We start from the raw sequence: 22,012 nt of genomic DNA, 5'->3' as shown, positions 1-22,012 counted from the left end.
GGGGAGAGATGAATAGATTGCCATCTATTCTATGATACCATCGCTTTCTTTGTTAGCCTATGTTCAGACATTGTCTCTGTTTCTGTCCAAAATCATCTAGTCTTCTTAAGATGCTAGTCAAACAGTACTGAAGCAGTATTTGTGTAGAAATGTTACATCAATGTAGGCCTGCATGTTTAAAATCTTATATCATACTCATGTATAGTGTTTAATAACAATAGAGATAGAATTCTTTTGAGGGTCACATTTTCAAAATTTGAATAATCCTTTTCGTAGCTTGTCCGAAGAACAGGCTGTGGTAAAGCTTAAGAGTAGTTGTCGAGAATGAATTCATGAAAAGAAATTTCTTATAGATACTTGTTTAGATTCTGAATCAAGAAAGAAATCTTGAACTACGCCGCATCCAACATGGATTTGAGATGCCTAGCTATGAATTCATGAATTTTTTTTCCAACAGTGCAGATGATCTCACACGCGTAAAAATGACACTAAGCCAGTATGGCATTGCTCAGATTTTTTTTTTTTGGCCACCAGTGGTAATAACCTGATTCATGTACATTTATACAGAGTATTCTAAATTTTAAGAATATTGTCTGTTCATGCATTGGCATGGAATAGGTTATGTATTCATGAGCATATTAGATAAATGATTCAAAATTGTTAATCATGCATCTAATGAAGGATAGATGATATTTGGGAATGGGATTTTGAATAAGGCAAAGTCTTGGCTCCAGACAAATTTGTTTGTTTTTAGACAGTCGATAGCTTTAAATGAAGTTATCTAAATAAATTGCTCCAAATATTATTGTAATACTGCTATGGAAGGCACTGCAGGGAGCAATTCACAAATTGCATTTGATGAATTTGTGAATTCAATTACGCTTTAATTTGATCATTCATAAAAATAGAAGGAAAATAAGACCTTTTCCTTTTGTTTTTCTGGCCAGAGGAAAAAGGGTGATCTAGGTGAGACATTGTCCAAACTGACGTCAGTGAACTGCTTTTGAGCCTCGGCTATGGCCAGGCAGTGGAGGTTGGGTTTCCAGCGAAACAGCGGGATAAAATTGTGTCCCAAAGACGCAGGCAACCTCTGCGCTGACGTCAGTTACTGCATGGCTCTCGGGCCGGATGACTGGCCGCGATAGGGAATTGTATAATGGATGTTTTGCAGCAAAGTTCAACCACTAGCCTTGTGCTAGCTGCTCTAGATAAAAGATGAACCAACTTTCTCTTTTCTTATACCATCTTTTTTTAGATTAAAAAGGTGAACAACTTTTGTCATGTTTTTGCTTCCTTCTATATATATATATATACATTTATATACATACACTTACAATATATTTGTTGTAGGGGTTCACTAAAGAGGACTTTCTTTTATAATAATTGATTTTTTATTTTCGTATTGTGCGGCAATGTTCATAACTTCTAATGGTAGAGTAAACAGCCTGGAGAACAGGGTTTGAATAATGTTTTTGTATCAAAATAATTTACAGTTTTTCTTGTACATGTATACATGTACTGATACTCCAGTCAATGGCAAATTTCATGGAGTCTGTACTAATCAGGTCTCTTTAGGGCCGTCTGCACCATCCCGAGTTTTCAAATTAGCGTGCTATTTCTGATCCAGCAAATTATCCCGATCTGAACAATCTCGAGATTATTTACAGTGGAGACGCAATTATCGCGCTAGTTCGTAGGATTAATCTCGAGATTGCAATCCCAAGTCAACTTGGGATTATTTGCAAAATAGCGCGCTATTTCACGAATTATTGCGCTAATTCGTAGGTGCAGATGCACTCAGGATTATTTATTCACGGTGTCAGACCATAATGCATCGATGCCCCGCTCGAGCAGGAATTGCTCTTCTTGCGATGGTGGAGACGGGGTTTCTTGAATCTCGAGATTAATCGCGAAGACGGCCGATCGGGCTAAAATCTCGAGATTGAGCAAACTAGGGATGGTGCAGCACCGCCTTTATAGTCTCCATTTTGAATTTTTATTATTTATTTTAGAGGCGCATTTCAAGGGATTTGTTTTTTGCTGCTCATTTGATGACCCCTCCCATCTCATTTCTCTCTCTATCTCATCCTACTATATTACATGTATGTCAAAGCGTAAATAAAAAATGTACATGTAGACTTGTATTTCAGTATCACGCATTATTTCCGTTTATTTCCTTTACCTTCCTTCTCTCCCCCATTTTGCTCCCCTCTCCATCCCCCTCTCTCCCTTCCCCTCCCCTCCCCCTTCCCCTCTGCCTCCCCCCCTTCTTCCTCTTCTCCTCTCCCATCCCTATTAAACTCTTCTGTCTCTCCCTCACCTCCCTTTCACTATTCTGAACCATCTCTCTACCTCTCTCTCTAAATATAATAATTGTCACTTTATATTCCAAGTTCCCTTCCTTGTTTTTGTACATACAAAAGCCTCCGGGTGATGCCCCATTTCTTGAAAAGCATCTTTTTCCCCTTTAATGTCACAACATCTACTTTAACAAGCATATATGACACCCACCTTCTCAGGTGAAGTCATTCAAGAGAGCTTGATATCATCTTCTCAGAACTTAAATTCAAGTAAATATTTTAACTTTTTAGGTTATTTCTGAAAGAAATGACTCAATTTTAATCTTTCAGAAATAAAGATATTACCAAATGAAAAATACATTAATAATTATAAGAACACTACATGTATATTAGAAGTAATGCATAATCATTATGGACATCTTGATAATAGTACCTCCATTTCCCCCTAAAGAATTACAATGAATACCTTGAAGGTACATTGTACTTTACACTTCATCAGAATCAGAAATCTCCTTTCACAAGTTTTGTTTTTATGCGTGTAGTACAGAGATTTGTGAAACATAGGAGAGATAGTAATGGGCATTAATTTTGCTGAGCAGTGCACTATCGCCAATGATTAAAAGAGAGATTCAAGTTTTATGTACCTTGACTACCTATTTTACATGTCATTTCCATGGTTTCGTTGAAGGCAATACCCCCCCCCCCCCCATTCAGACAGATATGCATACATGTACATTTCTACCTACACCAGAATAAATATACATGTATGTGTAAAGGTCTTAGTGCCTTGCAATGGTGCTACAACAATAATATGTTTTATTGTGTTTTTTTTTCATTTCCAGACTGATGATGTTGAAAGGAAGGGCTCTCACAAAAGGTCTTCATCGTGGGGAAGTGCAGACAATTTGAAAGAGGTAAGTTAGTTTAACATCCACTTGGTCTAATGTGTAGCAGTCGGTCTAATTAATATCTGATCTAACAGTCAGTGGCGTATAGACCAGTTCGTAGTTACTTCATGGGCAATTTTGGTCAAATGACCTTTCATTTCTTTCATCATGATAGGCAGATTTCAAAGCAAGATATTACGTAAGCTTGCCTTACATAGCAGGATGAAGAAATTGAATAGACCAGGTGACTAGAATAGCACACCAATGAACACTTAATGAAGGTATTTGTTGCATTCCTACTTTGAATGCATATCTTTAATAGCATGTTGCACAATGTACTTGACAAACTGTGAAATACCAGTCGTTCGTGGAAGCATTGTTGTTTTTTGTCGATGTAAATGAAAACGACAATTCAAAAGAATATATGAATAATCAAGACATCAAAGTTGGTGCTTATCTCATTAGATTTTAAAGCACCATGTCACTTTAGTACAAATGACCTTCTTCTGATCATGCGTAGAATCTTTTGATCATGCGCAGAAAGGAACTACGAACTGGCTTATTCTGGGCAAGGACACATCACCACATTTCAGGGAGGGGGTGCTCCAAAGTCAAAATAAGAGCAATACTAGTTTAACAAAAGATAAATAATCCTTTAATAGACAAATGAAATATACAATCAACAACAACAATAACAAAAAACTATTAAAAGAAAAACAATTATAACTGACATTCAGCACATATCTTGTTATAACACAAACTTTGAAAGGTGTAATCTTGGCTGAAAATTGATCAAATCAGACAAGGAATAACAAAGTTATGGCATTTGAGGTTTTATGTCACATCCCCACTCATTCTTATGTATTTCATTATATATGAAATTATGTTTATTCAAATCTTGTCCTCCAAGAATAAAAAAAAAAGAATTGACATCAGAATTAATGCATTACATTGCTTCAACTTATTTTATTATAAAGGAGACATATCATGTGATAACATAAGAAAAAGGAAAGTGTGCATATGACATCATTAGCCCAATGGATCAATGAATATTCATGATGATGACCATTAACTGTTGTCACAAAATATTGCTAAAATTTCAAATTTAGTATTAAATTTCCTTTATGTTATCAGGTTTTGATGAAATTTTCAGCATTTTGCTTTATGAGTTTTACTATAACAGATATTTTTAGCACGGACCATCTCTTTAACTCTTGTCCCAGCTGTTATCTCAAGTTTCCTACATTGTACATGTAAGATCAACCATTACAGATATTTAAGACTAAAATTACATGTTTATCAAATTCCTATTGGCAATAGGAAATATGGAATTTAGAGCCCTTGCGTCCTCCCAGCTCAGTGCTCAATACATTGTCATTAATCTCATGTTAGCCCATCAGTCATCCAGACACATACATTTTGAGGGAAAAACTCTACTAGGTACTCATCAAATACTGCATCTGGGTAAAGTGCAGTACAATGTGTATAAATTGTTTTATTTTTATTTCTGCGTTCACAATACATTATCAAAAATATTTACATTGTTTGTAATATACAAAATAATTCATAATGTATACAATTTAATCATAATACATAATTAGAAAAAAATAGTGTGGGCATTCACATTTTAATAATAAAAAAGGAACGTTAGCAAAATTTAATGAACGAGGGAAATTACTCATTGGCTGGGATTTGATCCATGACCCTCTGATTGCAAGTCGAGAGTCAGAACCACTAGACCATGATGATTATGTGTTTATTTGATCATTCTCTTCAACTTTGAGGTTTGAAAAGAGGTACAAGGAGTCCCATATGAACTTAATTCTCATGGAAATTGTTTGTTGTGCACCTTAAAAGTGCAGTGAAGTAGGAAGTCAGCCTTCATGTCTCATGAAAATTATCCCTGTACAAGGAATTCTAAAAGAAAGTGCCAGTATTTGTAGATTGAATGTCATAATATCTTCCTAAGTGTAAGATAAGGTTACTCTATATAATATGGTACACTTCTATCCAGCTTCTAACAATTTGATTTGTGATCATGGTTAACTTAAAGGTAAAAGAAAGAAGTCATTTTTGGAATTCTATGCTTATTTTGATATAAATTTCTCAGCAATTACACATTTCCTTCCAAGGCCATTTAGCACATACATTAAAAAAATGAATTATTGTCATTTTTTCACAACCGTAATATGACCGCTCATAATTGCAAGTCTAATATAAAACATGGTCACTGTCGCCTTTCACTCATAAACAATTGATGAACATGTCGAGACATGAATATAGGCCTACGTCTTTCCAATGTATGATATGAAACCATATTAAAACAAATATGCGATGTTATTGAATCAGAGAAATTTCTTAATGGCTACACAGGGAGGACTATGTGGGAGGTGGAGACAATTCATATCATTTCTTTGTGTCTGTTTTCCATTGGTTGTGTGAATGTGTGGGTGTCTTTTATAGGGCAGATGTATTGTACATTCATGAGTTCATGTAACCTGGGTTAAATGCAAAATCCACCCAAAAAAAACCAATGAATAAATTTCTAAGCATAATAAGCCTATGTTTGAAAAAAAAATATTTGAATTGTATGAAAAATAACAAATCATGACAAGCATTATTAAAATTATGAATTATCATGACAGTCATAATAATGCGCAGAATACAATTTGAAATACATTTGCATATATGTAACAGAAATTGTAACCTTAAAAGGTATCAGATTAAACCCCAAATATATATGTGCACGTTGCAGAGTTTTCATTCACATTCTGACAACATGCATACTTAAAGGTATTGTTTAACTTTGTGAGCAGCCGATTTAAAAAATTCTCAAACCTGAAACATGTGTACAAGTGCATGTATTAGAACTAATAAACCCAGAAAACAGCCATTATTGAGAATGAAAAGCTTAAACTACAAGGCAAACCCCGATTTTGTAAATAGGCGTCTTATAGACGCCTAAATATTACACATACATGTAAGTGTATGGGATGAAATTAAGATGGTGTTTCCGGTCACTTTATATTTCAATTTTTGAAGCACTAAATAATCATTTTCGAACGTAATTATTTCTGGGCTTCATTTTTGTAACATATCACAGACACAGGTGACAAGTGTGACCTTCTAGCTCAGATTTTTAAAAGTCAAACCAATGTTAACCAATCACTTTAATCAAGCCAAGTCATTTCATTTGTATCATGAACATACTACATGTAGCAACCTGTTGGAACCTACAGTACATGTACATGTATGCGTTTCATTGAGCATGTGTTTTGTAAGCTGCACATGTGCGAGCCCTCTCGTACATAGCAAATTACACGGGGAGTATCATATTCGTGGAATGGTTACTAAATTCATCCAAATGATGGGCGGCGAGTAAGTCAACTATCTTCCTTACTGGAGTTGAGTTTCCTACAGGACCTGTTCAGATAGCAGAAAGTTATACTGCTTTAAAGACGAGTATTTTATAAAGGATAATCAATTATTTGTTGCCTTGTTCATTTTTCCTATTCGCATCAAGTTTTGGCATCGTTAATATTTGTCTTTCAATGTATAACATTTTTTTCCTGTTGAATTCTACAGTTTGTGTACACACAAATACATGTACATGTACATAGAGTTTCAATTCATATTATGTGTTACAAACTCTTTTCTTTTCCATTTGCATACACATGACAATGGCAATTTTTGAATTTCACATGCATTGCCAATTCAGGGATTTAGTAATTATCTTAATTAAAGAGATGGTCCAGGCTGAAAATATTTATACCTAAATACATAGAGTAGAATTCACTGAGCAAAATGCCGAAAATTTCATCAAAATCGGATAACAAATAAAGTTATTGAAGTTTAAAGATGAGCAATAAGTTGTCTTGAATATTCATTAGGTGGGCTGATGTCACATCTCCACTTTCCGTCTTATGTTATTACATGAAATCATTTTTTTTTTCATTATTTCATACTTGTGTGAATAATATGTCTCCTTTATAATGAAATAAGTTGCATCAATAAATATCTAATACACTAAAAAAGTTGTCAATCCAATTTTTCTAGTTCTTGGAGGAAAAAAATTGAATAAAACCTTATTTCATATAATAAAATACGAAAGAAGAAGTGGAGATGTGACATCATCATTCCTCCTAATGAATATTCATGATAACTGTTTTGCACAAAATATTGCTAAACTTTAGAATTCAATAACTTTGTTATTTGTTATCCGATTTTGATGAAATTTTCGGCATTTTGCTCAGTAAATTCTACTCTTATTTATGAAGCTATGCACCCCCAAAATACTCAAAAGAGCCAGGGAAATTTTAAAAAGTAGCCATGGAAAATGCCTATTTGTTGCAATGCTTATAAAGCTTTAATATCCAATGTTGCATATTCAGGTCTACAAAGTTGTGAAAAGTAGCACCCCAAATAGATTTTTTTTTTGGGGGGGGCCTGTTCGGGAGTTTAAGGTTGTTTTTTTAATCAGATTATGGAGCTTTGTATGACTACATGTACATGTGGACCAATTATTCTGCCCCTGTATTATAGGCCTACACCTTTCCTTCTTTACATTTTATGCACCTTCAGATGCATGCATATTACAATATGCTCCCTCCATTTCAAAGTATTAATTATCCCCAGGGAGCTTTCTGAAAAATGGGCCCTTTACATTATTACAGTTTTAGTTCAACAAATTATTTTAAAAAATTCTCTATGGTCAACTGATTTTACATTAAGTGTTGGTGGAGTTACATTATTACATTTTTAGTTCAACAGTGGTTTGTGGTCTCTTCATTTTTCCACCAAACCCATAGGCCTATACCTCAATTTTCATAGTCTGAATGAAGGATGGTTGGGGGGGGGGTCGAGGTAGTGGGAAAAAGAAAGTGCACATCACACGTTCCTTCTGTCAGAACATATCCCAAGAACTCTTTGAGTTTCATGCGCAGCTCGAAATCTAATCTTGGTAGCATGCACTGGAAGCTGCTCTGATAATTTGATTGCTTGTCGGATAGGCATGGGAGAGTTCTTTCAGGAGGAATGAAGTGGGTAATGGGAGGGTGAGGGTGTCTCCTAGTGATGTGTCGGCCATATGTTTGAATTTTCATGCGTTTTTGGCATATTTATCCCCTTCCTTTCCATCCTAAAGGCAAGTTTAATGCTCAACTTGAGTAGTTGTGCAACAGCAAGCCATAATTTCAAACTCTTAAAAAGCAAGGTTTATTGTTACGCAAGTATCCAGTGGCCTGTTGCAGAGAAGATTTATGATCAATTTAATCAACATCAAAATGGGCTGGGGAATGGTTTCAAAAGTGGGAGGGGGCTGACCATAAAACAAATCTCAATCAAATGGTCATTTTATGTTTATGTAAATGGTTTTGGAAAAAAGTGGGGGATGCAGTCCACCTGCATGGATTCTGTGGCCCCTGCAAAATCAAATGCTTCTTGATTTTCAATCAAAAGGAAGTCCAACCTTTCTTTTTTTCTACCTTTTCAAAATGCTCAAAATGACTGTCATTTTGGTTCAATGCAAAATGTAATTTAGAATGAATAGATACAGGGAAGGGTCCTTATACAGAAGATATTGATTTTTTTTCCTGACATCACCCATGCTATTAAAATATTATTAGCCATGACATGAAAATACTACCTCCCCCCCACCAAAAACCCCCTACTACTGTATGCTAAGATGCTAAACTTGCTAACACCATCGTAATTGACAACAGCACCCTCACCTCCCCCCCCCCCAAAAAAAAAAAAATCAATTATTCAATTAAGCATAGTTGTATTTGTTGCAAACCACGTATGAAAAAGAGCAATTGTCAATTCAAAATCAGGTAATCTTCTGAACAGAAAGTTAATACATGGGACATCATACATGGAAGGGAGGATTGTTATTGTTCATGTGTGGATGCACATGCACAGAAATACCTCAGTCACATTCGCTCTATGGTGACCATACGGCGAGTCGAGAATTTAGTAGCAATAATAGCATTTAGTAGCAATTTAATTCACAAACTAAGAGTAATAAATCTTTTTTTTTTCTTTTTATCATTTGTACAGAAATACAAGCAGCAGCTAAGAAAACAAGGTAATCGCCAGTCCTCTTCCAGCACACAGCGGGCGTCGCCGGTCCACGGGAACCATTCGACCGTCGCAAACCTTCCCTCACCCGTCAGTGCTCCAAGCTCTTCGTCGTCCTCGTCGACGATCTCCATATCCAATTCCTCGTCTACTGCCTCATCACAAACTTCCATCCCCACACCACCACCATCATCATCTAGCACGACGTCGGTTTCTTCATCGTCGACCACTTTTCAGGTAGAAACTTTAAAAGTGTTTTCATCAAAACAAAGTTCTTCTCTTGCCTCCTATGTCTTATCTAATGGATTGGCCCAATCAAAAAATATTGGGCTTATTTTTGTTCTAGCTTTTTATTTTTGCTCAAAAATTCATCCAAGAAATATTCAGATATTTTTGCTAGGGGTCTTCACCAGGCTGAAGCTACGTCTAATCCCAAAAGGAACATGCCACACCCAGATACCTCTTTCATATCACAAGTCAATTTTAGGTCCAAAAATCAATTGAAATTCATGCATTTCCATTACAAATTTGAAATTAATCGATGGCCTCCTTCTTGCATCAAGACAAGTATTAATTGATTTCCTTAAGTTAGAATTGATCCATCATTCATAATTTTGTATCTGAAATTTGCAATTGATGGCAAATATTTTCTTGCAGCACCCCATAAAATTCACCAGATTTTGTCCAGAATTCATAAGTTAGAATGCTAACGTGAATGCTGTTACAAATTTTACCCAGTTTGGATTACAAGCCGATCATATAGTATGGTGTGTGACAGGCTTGACATAGCTGATTGGCTTTATATTGGACCTTTGTAGCTTCATTCAGCTAGCTAAATATTTCTTTCCTTCCATTTAAAATCAAGTATAATTTCTTACCTAGTATAATGAATACACAGAGAAGAAAGGAATATTTGTAGAATTAAAAAAAATACAAGGAAACACACGTGTATAGGAGTAGACTGTACAATGGTTTGAAATGGGTACACCATCAAAAGCATCTTTCCCTTTTAGTAGCACTGCTTAGGTAATGTATTCCATCTACATCCCACTGGGGCTTTTTGTCACAGTGTAGTCACGTGACCAGCACATGATAATGATGCCAATTTGAAGATTAAGCACTGATTCAACAAAGCATAAAATGATTGTCTCATTTACATGCAATGGGGGCTTTCGGCATCATCATCCCCTTCAAGTAGCACTGCCTAATCACTGTATTCCATCTGCATCCAGTCAGTCTGATTTTCATTTTTTGCTCTGTCCAGTCACATGACCAGCACTTCACTCACATATAAGGAGCTGGTTTGAACACGTGAGCAGGAGAGTAGGAGACTGCTTCTTACTAAGGATTCGTTCCCTTCGCGGGGTTGCGATGTACTTGATCGTCCTTTCAGAATTTTGAGGGATTTTCTTGTGCAGTGTCAAGCTAATATTCTTCCATCGTGCATTCTCATGTATATTGTTACCAGATAATCAATCTCTATTTGCAAGCACTCTCTGGAGTTACGAACAAGCGACTGACTTAAAATAATTTTTCTTACAATTCTTCTTTTATGTAACCATAACATCAAGCTAAAGTGGAGGATTTTTCAGTGAAAATGACTGATCATTTTAAATATCAGTTTTCAGATTAAAGTAATGAGTTTTAAAGTAGGAGTGGCTTTTAAAAATAAAGTATGAAATGCAAGTATCAAGTAATTACATGTATTTGCTTTATTAGTTATCTTCATTTTCTTTTTCAAAAAATATATGTATAACGTATTGATGTATCAATTCATGTACATTCAATCATAAAAGAATTTGTCATTCAAAATGAATGGCATATCATTAAATGAAATGCAAGTACATGTACCAACATGATTGTGCCCAGTATGAAATGCATTTGTTGGCTAAAATTATTGCCTATTAAATCAAGTTTACATTGAAAACGACAGCAAGAAATAAGATTAAACTTCATAACTACTGTTAGCATGTCATTTAAATATTTTTTTCGCAGTTTTAAATTTTAACTTTAATTGCACTGCATGTACATGTAATTTGATTTGTTTGAAAAAAATTATATGGGTCATTAATAAATATGATTGGCTGAAATGTACATCATAAGACCAGTCATAAACAGACAAATTTGCTATTGAATGATACTAATGACTACTTCTATTCACCGGTGGTGGTTTTGATATGATGGTTTATCAAATAACAATGATTCACATTAATTATGATCTTATAAAGCATATCATTATTACAGATCATTTCATACATCATGTTATGTTATCTACAACATCAAGGTCCAAATGCATTCTAAGGTTACTTCATGGGTGTAATTCTTTCTAACGATCTCAATGATGTATTCCCCCTCCTGTTTAATGTTTCAAAGACCAGTTTATATCAACAAACCCTCTTTCTCTTTCTATTTTGTCTCTTTAGCAGTTCTTTTTTTGGGGGGGTCAAGCACACATTACTTTCCCGCTCCACAGCCATACCTGTCCCCAACCACTTGAGCAAATTCTTCATCAAAGATCATCATGACCCCCCCCCCCCCCCCCCCCGCCTGTTGATGTCTTCAAGACTTAAAATAAATCAACAAGCCCTCTCTGTATTGTGTCTCTTTTAGCAGGTCTCTGTATCGACGAGTCTGATTGGTCAAGCGCACACACTTCCCCGCTCCACAGCCATTCCTGTTCCCAACCACTTGAGGGCGCCGCCTGTTCCCAGGATAAGGGGTAGCGTTGAGGGTCTGAACCAGGAAGTGGAGAAGCTCGTCCTCATTGGAAATGAAGAGGAAGAGCGGGTAGGTAGATTGGTGTACAGCCAATGGCCCGTATTCTGAAGTCTAGACCATGGTCTAACTCTGTGCTAAGATTATGGGAAGCCAAAAGTGTCAAAATTTGTATTAACTTGTATGTTTCTCATGTTTACTGTGCTCTATCCTGATTCATCGATGGTGAAGACAATCATCTTTTTATACTTCCTAGACAATTATGAACGATTTTAGAGCCAAATGAGCCGAAATATGATTTCTCTTCTGTTAGTGATTTATGTAGCAATTGGCTACCCATATTAAACCACAACTTTAAACCGAGTTAAAGTTAAACCCGACTTCAGAATACGGGCCACTTTGTCTACTGCCATGTGGTCTCCTGCTCGTGTGGTCTCCTGCTCGTATGGTCTAATCCCACATGGTCTAATTAATATATTCTTGAAAGAGGTTTCAATTGTACTAAATAGGTTCATTATTGCGGATTGAAATAATCGCTAGAGGGTATTCATTTGTCTCGCAATCTACTATGGTCAACAAGGAAATTCGTGATCACTCTCGCAAAAAGTGTTCACTGGCTTTCTAGGAAATTCGTGATCACTCTCGCAAAAAGTGTTCACTAGCTTACAAGTTCACGAGCTTTCGAGTGCCGCTGCAACTCTTTATCAAGTGACAAGGATTGTCCGATATCGTACTCTATTTATACTAATCTCCAAGACCGTACGCACAAGCGCGAGAACAATAGGTGGGCACTGATCCGTTGTGTGATTGGTCAGGAGTTATGCAAATTATATGCAAATACGCCGTGGGATCAGAAGGTTTTCAAGACTTGTACAGTCTTGCCATACATAGATGGCCTTTCACAACAACTTAAACGCCGATAAGAAGGTCACGGTATCCGAACGGTTTTCCGCTCGGACACCACCTTACGCAAACAGCTTGTACGCCCCAAAGACCCTATCCCTGATCACAGACGTGATGGCGTAGTATACAACATTCCTTGCCAGGGATGTGACGGGTCTTACATCGGAGAGACAGCCCGACCGATAGTTGAACGCATTTCTGAACACAAGCGCGATGTTCGGTTACAGCGAACCGACACATCCGCGGTGGCAGAACATGCTTGGGAGAAGCAACACCACCCAGATTGGGAGGGTGTACATTGCATTGCCAAAGAAAGATCAGTGCCCACCTATTGTTATCGCGCTTGTGCGTACGGTCTTGGAGATTAGTATAAATAGAGTACGATATCGGACAATCCTTGTCACTTGATAAAGAGTTGCAGCGGCACTCGAAAGCTCGTGAACTTGTAAGCTAGTGAACACTTTTTGCGAGAGTGATCACGAATTTCCTAGAAAGCCAGTGAACACTTTTTGCGAGAGTGATCACGAATTTCCTTGTTGACCATAGTAGATTGCGAGACAAACGAATACCCTCTAGGTTTCAATTGTATCATCGTTCAAAACTATGGATTATGCAGATTTCTCCTATTATCACGCTTTCCTTTTAGCACCTTTTGCCAAAAGTGTGCATTTGATTTGGATTTTTTTTTAGTGTATGCAATGAAATAAGCATAATTTTAGTAAATTAAGAGGCTTTTATAGGAGGAAATTATAATTTGTTTAACGAATTTTCGGCATTACTCCTATTTGTTTTAAGATCATTATGCTCGATCTGTAATGAAAATCATAAGATCAGTATGCTCGATCTGTATGAAAATCATAATTCATAAGTCAGAAAAAAGCAGTAGATGGCAGGTTCGAATCCCACTGGTTCCAATTTTTTCTGACTTATGAATTATGATTTTCATACAGATCGAGCATACTGATCTTATGATTTTCATTACAGATCGAGCATAATGATCTTAAAACAAATAGGAGTAATGCCGAAAATTTGTTAAACAAAGCATAATTTTGTACAAAAAGTCTGCATAGGCCATGGATTTGTACCATGGTACAATTGAAACCTCTTTTGAGAACATTTACTACACCTACTTCATCTAATATCCACTAGATAGTACCCCAATAGTATATGTCTTTTAATCAACCGTTAACGACCAAATATTTCATTCGACATAGTACAAAATAAGTATAGGAACCAAGCATTAGTCTAAATGAAAATTAGATTATGTGAGCATGAGACCAAGTGTAGTATTGACACCGAATCGATAGTAGACCAAATAAGTTTAGCCCATGTGGTATTTGACTATCTGAGAAGGAGACCATTTACTTGTGGACTAAATGAAGATAAACCAGTGGTTTTACTAGTGACATGAAATATTTGCTTAATTATCATCATAAAAGTAATAAAGTTTTATTTTAGATACTCAGGTTAGCCATTTCAGTTATGAAACTGCTCTACCAGCAGGCTCTACATAAAACATGTTAACCTTCTACAAATATACATTCACTTTTGGCATATCAGACATGTTTACAATATGTATGTACATGTGTAATGGGGTAATTCCTGAAGATATTCATAAGGGGGAGGGGGTGGACACTCAAATTATATTTTGATGGGGGTGCGCCTCACAAAACTCTGAAATGGGGGACTGAGGAACTGACTACAAGGGTGAAATATGGGGTCTTGAGAACTAATTATATACCGGGAAAAACGGTATCTGCAACGGGTTCGCGACACTGTAGGTACGGTGCACGCTAGCGCTGTGCATACGCTAGCCATGCATGGAGCAGCTGCTAGTTAGCTAGAGGGAGTTGCGAAGCCATACGTGCATCTCTCGCATGCGATGCCCACGCTTGACAATTTGGGTAGGGCTGGGGAACTGAGATGTCTCATAAGAGGGGTCTTGCGAGCAGAGCTGGGCGGATTCTGAACTGAACTTTCGTCATATTGAGTATCTAGAGAACTGAAAATTAATAATGAAAAGGGGGTCATCAAAGCGGCACGTCCCCGTACCACCAATGTATGTGAGTGCCCCCCATCCCCGGGTCCAACCCCCATTGTTCTTGATTTTTAGTAATTTTTTACTTTTCACTTCATAAACTGCCCAAGCTGTGATAATTCAATAGCATTACAACTTGTCATATGAACTAGGAACAGAGATGTTGGGAGATACATTCATGTACATGTTTATTATAGATTCATGCAATGATAAGAACCAGCATGAATAGTTTCCATGCATAAAGTACCTTTGAGCAGTTCTTTGGTCTGTTTCAAAGTGGCACTTGTGTGTATTCATTCTAATGCCTGACAGAAAATAAATAAAGACGACTTCACCCCCGAAATGCTCAAAAGAGCTCTGGAAATTTAAAAATGAACCCTCAAATCTCCATTCTTTTCAAGGTTAAAGCTTATCCAGTGTTGCAGATTAAGGCAGTCAGTTGTGAAAATTAATTGTTATTTGCCTGATGCCCAATCAGAACGATGTTGATTATCATCATCACCACTTTATTATCAGGACTCTTCTCTTTCTACAATGTATTCTTCCACAGCCGACAGTTGATCCGCTACGAGAGGGTCACCGTGCCCCGATCCCCGGGGTAGCAAACATGCAGACCCAGACGCAGGTTGAGAACCAGGAGCTTTCCGAGGGTAGCGATCAAGGCAGCCGCAATCATTCTGTCTCGCCAACATTCGTCATGGACAACTCCAGACCTTCCAGTCGCTCTTCCTCCACGGGCAACGGAGATGTCAAAGTGGATAAAGGTAAAGATCTTTTTAAAACCTTATGAAGTCTACTAGGGGCTTGTATGACCAGGGCCCGGCAACATAAATCTGAGAGATTGATCGTAGACTGGTTGTTATGATTGATCATATACAATAATCAATGCAATCAATGATAGAAATCAATCGCTAAGCTTTATGTAAAGCCCGTCTCACACTATGCGATCTGGTGCAACGCGATTTTTCAAGAAATTGCATTTTGCATTAGATATGAAAGTTCCAAGTAGTTAATTTTTTAAGTTTGGCATATTGTTAGGAAAACTAAAATCATAGTTTTACTTTGCGGCAAGCCCTATGGTCGGAGTAAAGTCCCAATCGGCTTCAAGTCGCAGCCGATGATGACGTCATTATTTGGAATTGAATTTGTTTTTATTCATTCAGGGAGGCTCTATCTGGACTGAGTTTCGATTTCAGTTATCCTACCACTATTCTGAACTCTGATCCGTAATATTTCATTAGTTGGAATATCCATATCGAATGTTATCACAATTAATTTGAAATTGGGATCGCAACAAATCAGAAAGTGCGAGGCGGTCTTCAGAGAGGCAAAGGGGTTGTTTCATAAAGTTGTTTGAAAGTTGAGCACAACTTCATCCACAAATAACACATGTTCATGTGTGCTTAGATTCCCCTACAGTTAAATTTCTTGTCAGCAAAATTTTGAAAATGTGATCTTCGTTCAAAGTCTTCATGTTTAAAAGCAATCGAATGCCAAGATTATTATTTGTCAAAATTTTATTAGGGGTAAAGAAATTCTGATACCCCTTTCTTGAAATACCAAGGAGAATATGGATTCCTCATTTAGCGCAAGAAGGTACTTGTTTCTGTTCATTTGTAAAGTTGTGCATCACTTTACCTTCATGAAATACGACCCTGGCTGCACAAAACCACCAAAAATTTTCAGAAATAAATCTTAAATCATAATTGACTCTGAAAGATTCTGAGGTTTGAAATAATGCAGATCTCATAACCATATGATCATTTGAACTCACTGTGCAAGAGGATATATCTGCATGACCATAAAAGCCAACTTGTATGATAAATAATCAACTGTTTCCCTGTTTTGGTCATCTTCATATTTGAGTTCACTAATCTACTGGATGAAGGTGACAAGAGAGGATCAGACATCAATAGAATTATCCCAGGAAGAGTCTGTAAATTACCTCCTAAGCTGGCATAATAATTAAGCACATCCTGTTCATTGTTATAGACAAGTATCAATGCATCAGCTTACCCTGAAGAAAGAGGGGATGGGGTCAAAAGGGTCTGGGATCAGCCAACAAGGACACAAAATCTTAAAGAAACTATCAGTTCAGGCTTAACTGGTGCATTTATATGTTACTGTATATGAAAAGAAAAAATAATCTATTTTAGACTTTCAGAGAAAAAAAACCCACAAAAATTACAAATGAAACACACTTTTACAATTTGTTGGTGTTGTGGTCACATGTCTCACCCTTTAATGTTTTTTAAAGATGTCTGGCTTCTAATGAAAAAAAAAAAACCCTGATATATGTCAGAAATGCCATGCTTATTTTGATTAATTTATCACCAATGACACATTTTCTACCAAAATCAGTAGGAACATATTTTTGTTTTATTCCTATACAAACACTTCGGTGGCCATTTTATTGTTTTCTGCTTGAACTCATTTTTGTTATCATTGCCCCTACTGACAAATTCTTAACTACTGATTATGCATCCAGTGCACTCTACAGAGTGGATTTGATGTATTATGTATCATATCTATTACTATTATTATTTGCCATAGGTTATAAGGGCCAACTTAATGTAAAAGGAGTAAATAAACTAAGCAACTTTGAGGCTATGTGTAATTGTCCATAATACCCATGGCCAAGAGACAAGCACAAGGTGGCACGCTTACACTTTGCACTTGTAACATCAAATCATCATTATAACACTAGAACACCACACTGGCGATTATTATTATGATTATCTCTATAATTTGCTTTTAATAGGTGAAAGTTCACCCGAGTATCACTTTGGAACCACCAAGTTCTCCTCCTCACCGAGTCACAACAAATCTTGGCAGCTAACGAGAGACCCTCCTGATGGATGCGAAAAACCACAGAAAACAAAAGAAGAAATGAGGTAGGTCACAAGGTCATGGTCGTTGGTTTATAGCGCTATCCCATCAATCTTCAATGATTTTTACCAGGGGAGTGTTACATCAACATTTTCATCCGACAAGTTGTCAGATCTGACATCTTTCTCTGATGTTGATTGGCTGAGAGGCACTGTTAATATGGTAACTGTCGGATAAAATGGGACTTGTCGGATAAAATGTCTGACAAATCCTTTCATAAAACGCCTCCCAGGCTTGTGCTGGATGGCTTTTGACCTTCCCGATTCAGCACTTGTCGTCATGCTCATAGTTTAATTCCACTTTGTGTGAGAAATAGATGTTAATTTAGATAGGCATAGTGCAATATCAAAGCGAATTACTATTATTTGGATAATCATCAGTTGTTAACATTTTGATGGTCATTACTGAGTATTTCTTTTATAGATCTGAATGTCATTTTTTTTGTCTTGTTATGATAATAATAATAGGCATTTATATAGCACCATTTATCTAGAAATATTCTATTCCGAGGTACGTTGTTATTTGTTCCCCTGCTTGAGCTACCTTTCAGCTCTCATGCATTCTAACCCCATACAATAGTTCTGACTTTTATTAAGAAATTGAAGCTTGGGGGGAGGGGGAGGGTTGTAAGGCCTTGAAAAAGAAAGGTTGGAATTCGTAAATATCATTTTTTTAATCTCTGGTCTGAATCTATGCTTTAATAATTCAGTGCTTTTGTCGCAACGATTTAAATTCACATTTCTTACAAGAGATTACAGCATTAATGACTCGGTTGTTCTGAAAAATGATCCCATTGCTTATGTAAAGTCATTTGCATACACAGCGAAGTGATCACTGACACTCCATTACAGCCATTACAAAATTGACCCAGTCACCCAATGTCAAATTTTGTTGTACTATTCACTAGGTCTTCGAAGAAATTTCACATATTCATACTCTTAAAAGAATAGCTACATTTTCACACAATATTAATAAAATATTTGTTGAAAGTGTTAATCTATGTAGTTAAGAGAGATTGTCCATAGCATGTAGAGTTGAAGTGAAGTGACTGGTAATTGAAATTGTTTCTTATACCAGTATGTATTATACTATGGGGTAGGTTTATTATACAAGCAATTAGGCTTCTTCTCACCCTTCCACATGGAAAATATCCTTCTGTAAATGACTTTGTATTTTTTGATTGTGGAAATAAATTTGAATTGAATGAGTTGAATATGCTACAAATGGAAGAAATATTGATATATGTTCTTCTCTTCCGTGTTTTATTTTGTAGTGGAATCAAGATCCCTTATGATTATAGTCACCTCGCATACTGTCCAGACAGCAAGCTCCCGTTCAAGCTTGAACAGAGCGATAGCTCGGCCTTCTGCGCCGTTCCGAACTTCCCTCAGGGTAAAGTCACCAGGGTCTCCTCCAACAGCGCCCACACCCAGACAACAGGTCCGCAGACCCAGGTACAAGCCCAGACCCAGACAGCGGATATCGGTGGTCCTGAGACCAACGGCCATGCAGAGTAACATCGTTCAGTCCTGGCCCATTCTCTTGCTAGACCAGGTCCGGAGAGCCCTAATTCTTGATCAAGACCCATGGGGGTGATGTCCTTCAGTTATCTTGAGGACATCTTTTGCTTTCTGGTGTCCTTCAAGGAAATGTTCGTGTTTCAGATGTCCCGACTTTACACCATGTACTACTGCTGGCATTTTTGTTGCAGTCCTTTGCATGCAGAGTAACATCATTTTAGTTCCAGACAATCACCTTAACACCTGATAGACCTGGCCCACTCAACAACATCTTTTGAGTTCCAGATAATACTTCTGACAGTGTCACAATCCTTCACATGCAGGGTAGCAATATTTCACTTCCTGACAACAGATTTAAGACTAGGATCAGCTGACCCACTCCTAAGTTCCAGATGTACTGGTGTATTTTTGTAGCCAAACAGTGGAAATGCCATTACAATTCTTGTTCCATTTTTAAAATACTATTGAAAGGTGTGATGTTCCACCTAGGCTGTCAAAAATTTTCAGATTTATCCCTTTTTCATGCTGGGAAAAAAGAAAACTAAAAAGAAGGTTCAGAGAATAGTATCAGTTTGTTCTTAATCTTTAAATTGCAATATCACATTAATTTATGAAATGATACAATATCCTAGTTTCCTCTGATTTTGATGAAAATTCACCCTTTTGTTTCTTCAGTCCTTCCTTTCACATTCTTGCAAATGCTTCATGCATGCCTAATAATATTTACAAGTACTGGAATTTTTCTTCCTTATTACTCTTCTTCTTAGATATTTTCCTCTTTTCTACTTCTTTTTCACTACCCTCATATATGTTCGAAAAGATCACTTATCATACCCAATAAAATGGTCAAGATGAAATCAGTTTAATACATTATAAAGGTACTTCGTAGTAATAACATAATTTGCCCCTACCATCTGCATACACTTTGTTTTGTTTGGTGTCTTGTTCAGGTTCTATGAATAAATGCTTCAATTAACCCACACTTTTTTAATAATGGGAATAAATAATGACAGAATACTTCCTAAATGATGACTATTAAGGTTCCTTGGTGCATGAGGTATAAGCCTTTAGTTTGATTTTAAAAGAATTTACAAAATTTGAAATACAAGAAGATAATTGTAGCAGTCATAATGTTACAAAAATGAAATATATTGGATTACTCGCTATGTAGCTGGGGCAGTGGTAGAGTAAAACCTAAAACTTATTGAATTTATTTATTGAATTGATGCCAAATTTTTATCATAGCTTGAAATGATGATATAAAAGATAATATTGGGGGTATGACATGTATTTTTACATCATTCTATTTATTCATCTATTTATCTTGCTATTTATCTCTTCATTCTATCGGCTTTAACATTCACAAAAGAAATGTTTCCCCATCCACGGTCTATCTTTCTGTCTCTCTCCCTCTCTCACTCTCTCTTTTGCTCTCTATCTATCTACCTACCTATCTATATATCTATCTATCTATTCATATTTCATGATACTCCCCAAAAAGGAGTCAAACAGCAAGAGTATCTAATCTGTGTTTATAGAGCACTTTATCCTTGAAGAATACTTCAAAAATGATTTCTCAGTATCCTGCAAAAAGAAAACGCTATGTCTGTTTTTCCTTAAACTAACCAGCTTTGCCATTACTTTCATTTCTGAAAAAATGGTTTTGATTATAAAATAAAACAAGGAGCCATTTGTTAGGAGGTGAGGTTATATAGTCTTGGTTATGGTGAATTAGTTAGGCTTAGAACATGCTGTTGGATTTGATGTATATATCAAAGAATATAAGACTTTGTGTATAAAATACAAGAATGCCTGGATGTGTGAAACTGCGAAAGGTTTGTTTCAGTAATTGTTTGATGAAATGATGTGAAATCGATGCTTTATGTTCATATGTTTCTAATTTTCATATATTTTTTTGTGACTTTCAATGGACCAATCATTCAGTATCCAATCGTCTTTTTTGTGTGCAAAACTGCTTCTCTTCCCCCCCTATCGTAGACATGTATTCATCCTTGATTCATAGTGTAGATTGAAAGAAATAAAACGTAGTCAACCATTCTCAATCGCTTTTAGTGTCAAAATAAGGTTTTTAAATATCTTCTTGCCAGGTGAATTTGAACTGCGTTCGCACATTTATTTGTTTGGACGCAATCCTATCTTTGTATATATTGCAATGTATGATTATTATTTTTTTTAGAGGCTGCAATAGACGGTTGCACATTTTCCTTCTCCGCACACGCTTTGCTGATTTTTGTTGGCGCAAGGAGTGATTTTAAAAATGGAGGATGGAAAATTGAGCAAAGATTTTTGTATTATTAAATGAAATTGCCTTTGGTTAAGTTAAATGTAGTATGTTTTTATTTAACTTGAAATTGTGTACTTCAAAATCCTGATTAATTATTGTCAAATTTGTGTCCATGTTTCCTAAAAATATTCACCTTTGAATCTTTACTTTACTTTTCTGTGATATCGGGATTATTCCGATTTGATAATCCTTAAATTGATATTATTGGAACGATATTCATCATTATATTTATCTCAAAGTTTGCACTTCCTGCTCATGTATAATATCCAGTGCTGATCGTTCTTGATTGAAAGTAAAGAAAAATAAATTTGCCAGAGGAGGAACTAAGCTAGACCACTTATCACATATTAAAAATGTACTACCTAGAACCTTATGAA

The 22,012-nt window shown here is 36.3% G+C and overlaps 1 protein-coding gene across 2 annotated transcripts; it reads left to right on the top strand.

Annotated features, from left to right (window-relative positions):
• The first annotated feature begins 3,013 nt into the window (after positions 1 to 3,013).
• On the top strand, positions 3,014 to 21,705 carry LOC121426548 (protein FAM117B-like). 2 transcript variants are annotated; one of them, XM_041622894.1, is made up of 6 exons: positions 3,014 to 3,214; positions 9,245 to 9,502; positions 11,879 to 12,052; positions 15,472 to 15,685; positions 17,683 to 17,815; positions 19,084 to 21,705. In XM_041622894.1, the coding sequence occupies exons 1-6, from the start codon at positions 3,029 to 3,031 to the stop codon at positions 19,325 to 19,327; spliced, it is 1,209 nt and encodes a 402-aa protein (XP_041478828.1). In that variant the 5' UTR covers positions 3,014 to 3,028; the 3' UTR covers positions 19,328 to 21,705. The 2 variants fall into 2 exon arrangements, with proteins under 2 accessions (XP_041478828.1, XP_041478827.1); XM_041622893.1 differs by having other exon boundaries at positions 11,876 to 12,052.
• Positions 21,706 to 22,012: the final 307 nt, after the last annotated feature.

This window comes from Lytechinus variegatus, chromosome 13 (assembly GCF_018143015.1).
Source record: "Lytechinus variegatus isolate NC3 chromosome 13, Lvar_3.0, whole genome shotgun sequence".
Classification (NCBI taxonomy): Eukaryota; Metazoa; Echinodermata; class Echinoidea; order Temnopleuroida; family Toxopneustidae; genus Lytechinus; species Lytechinus variegatus.
Note: the sequence above shows the minus strand (reverse complement) of the source record. Positions and strands in the feature narration are given on the sequence as shown.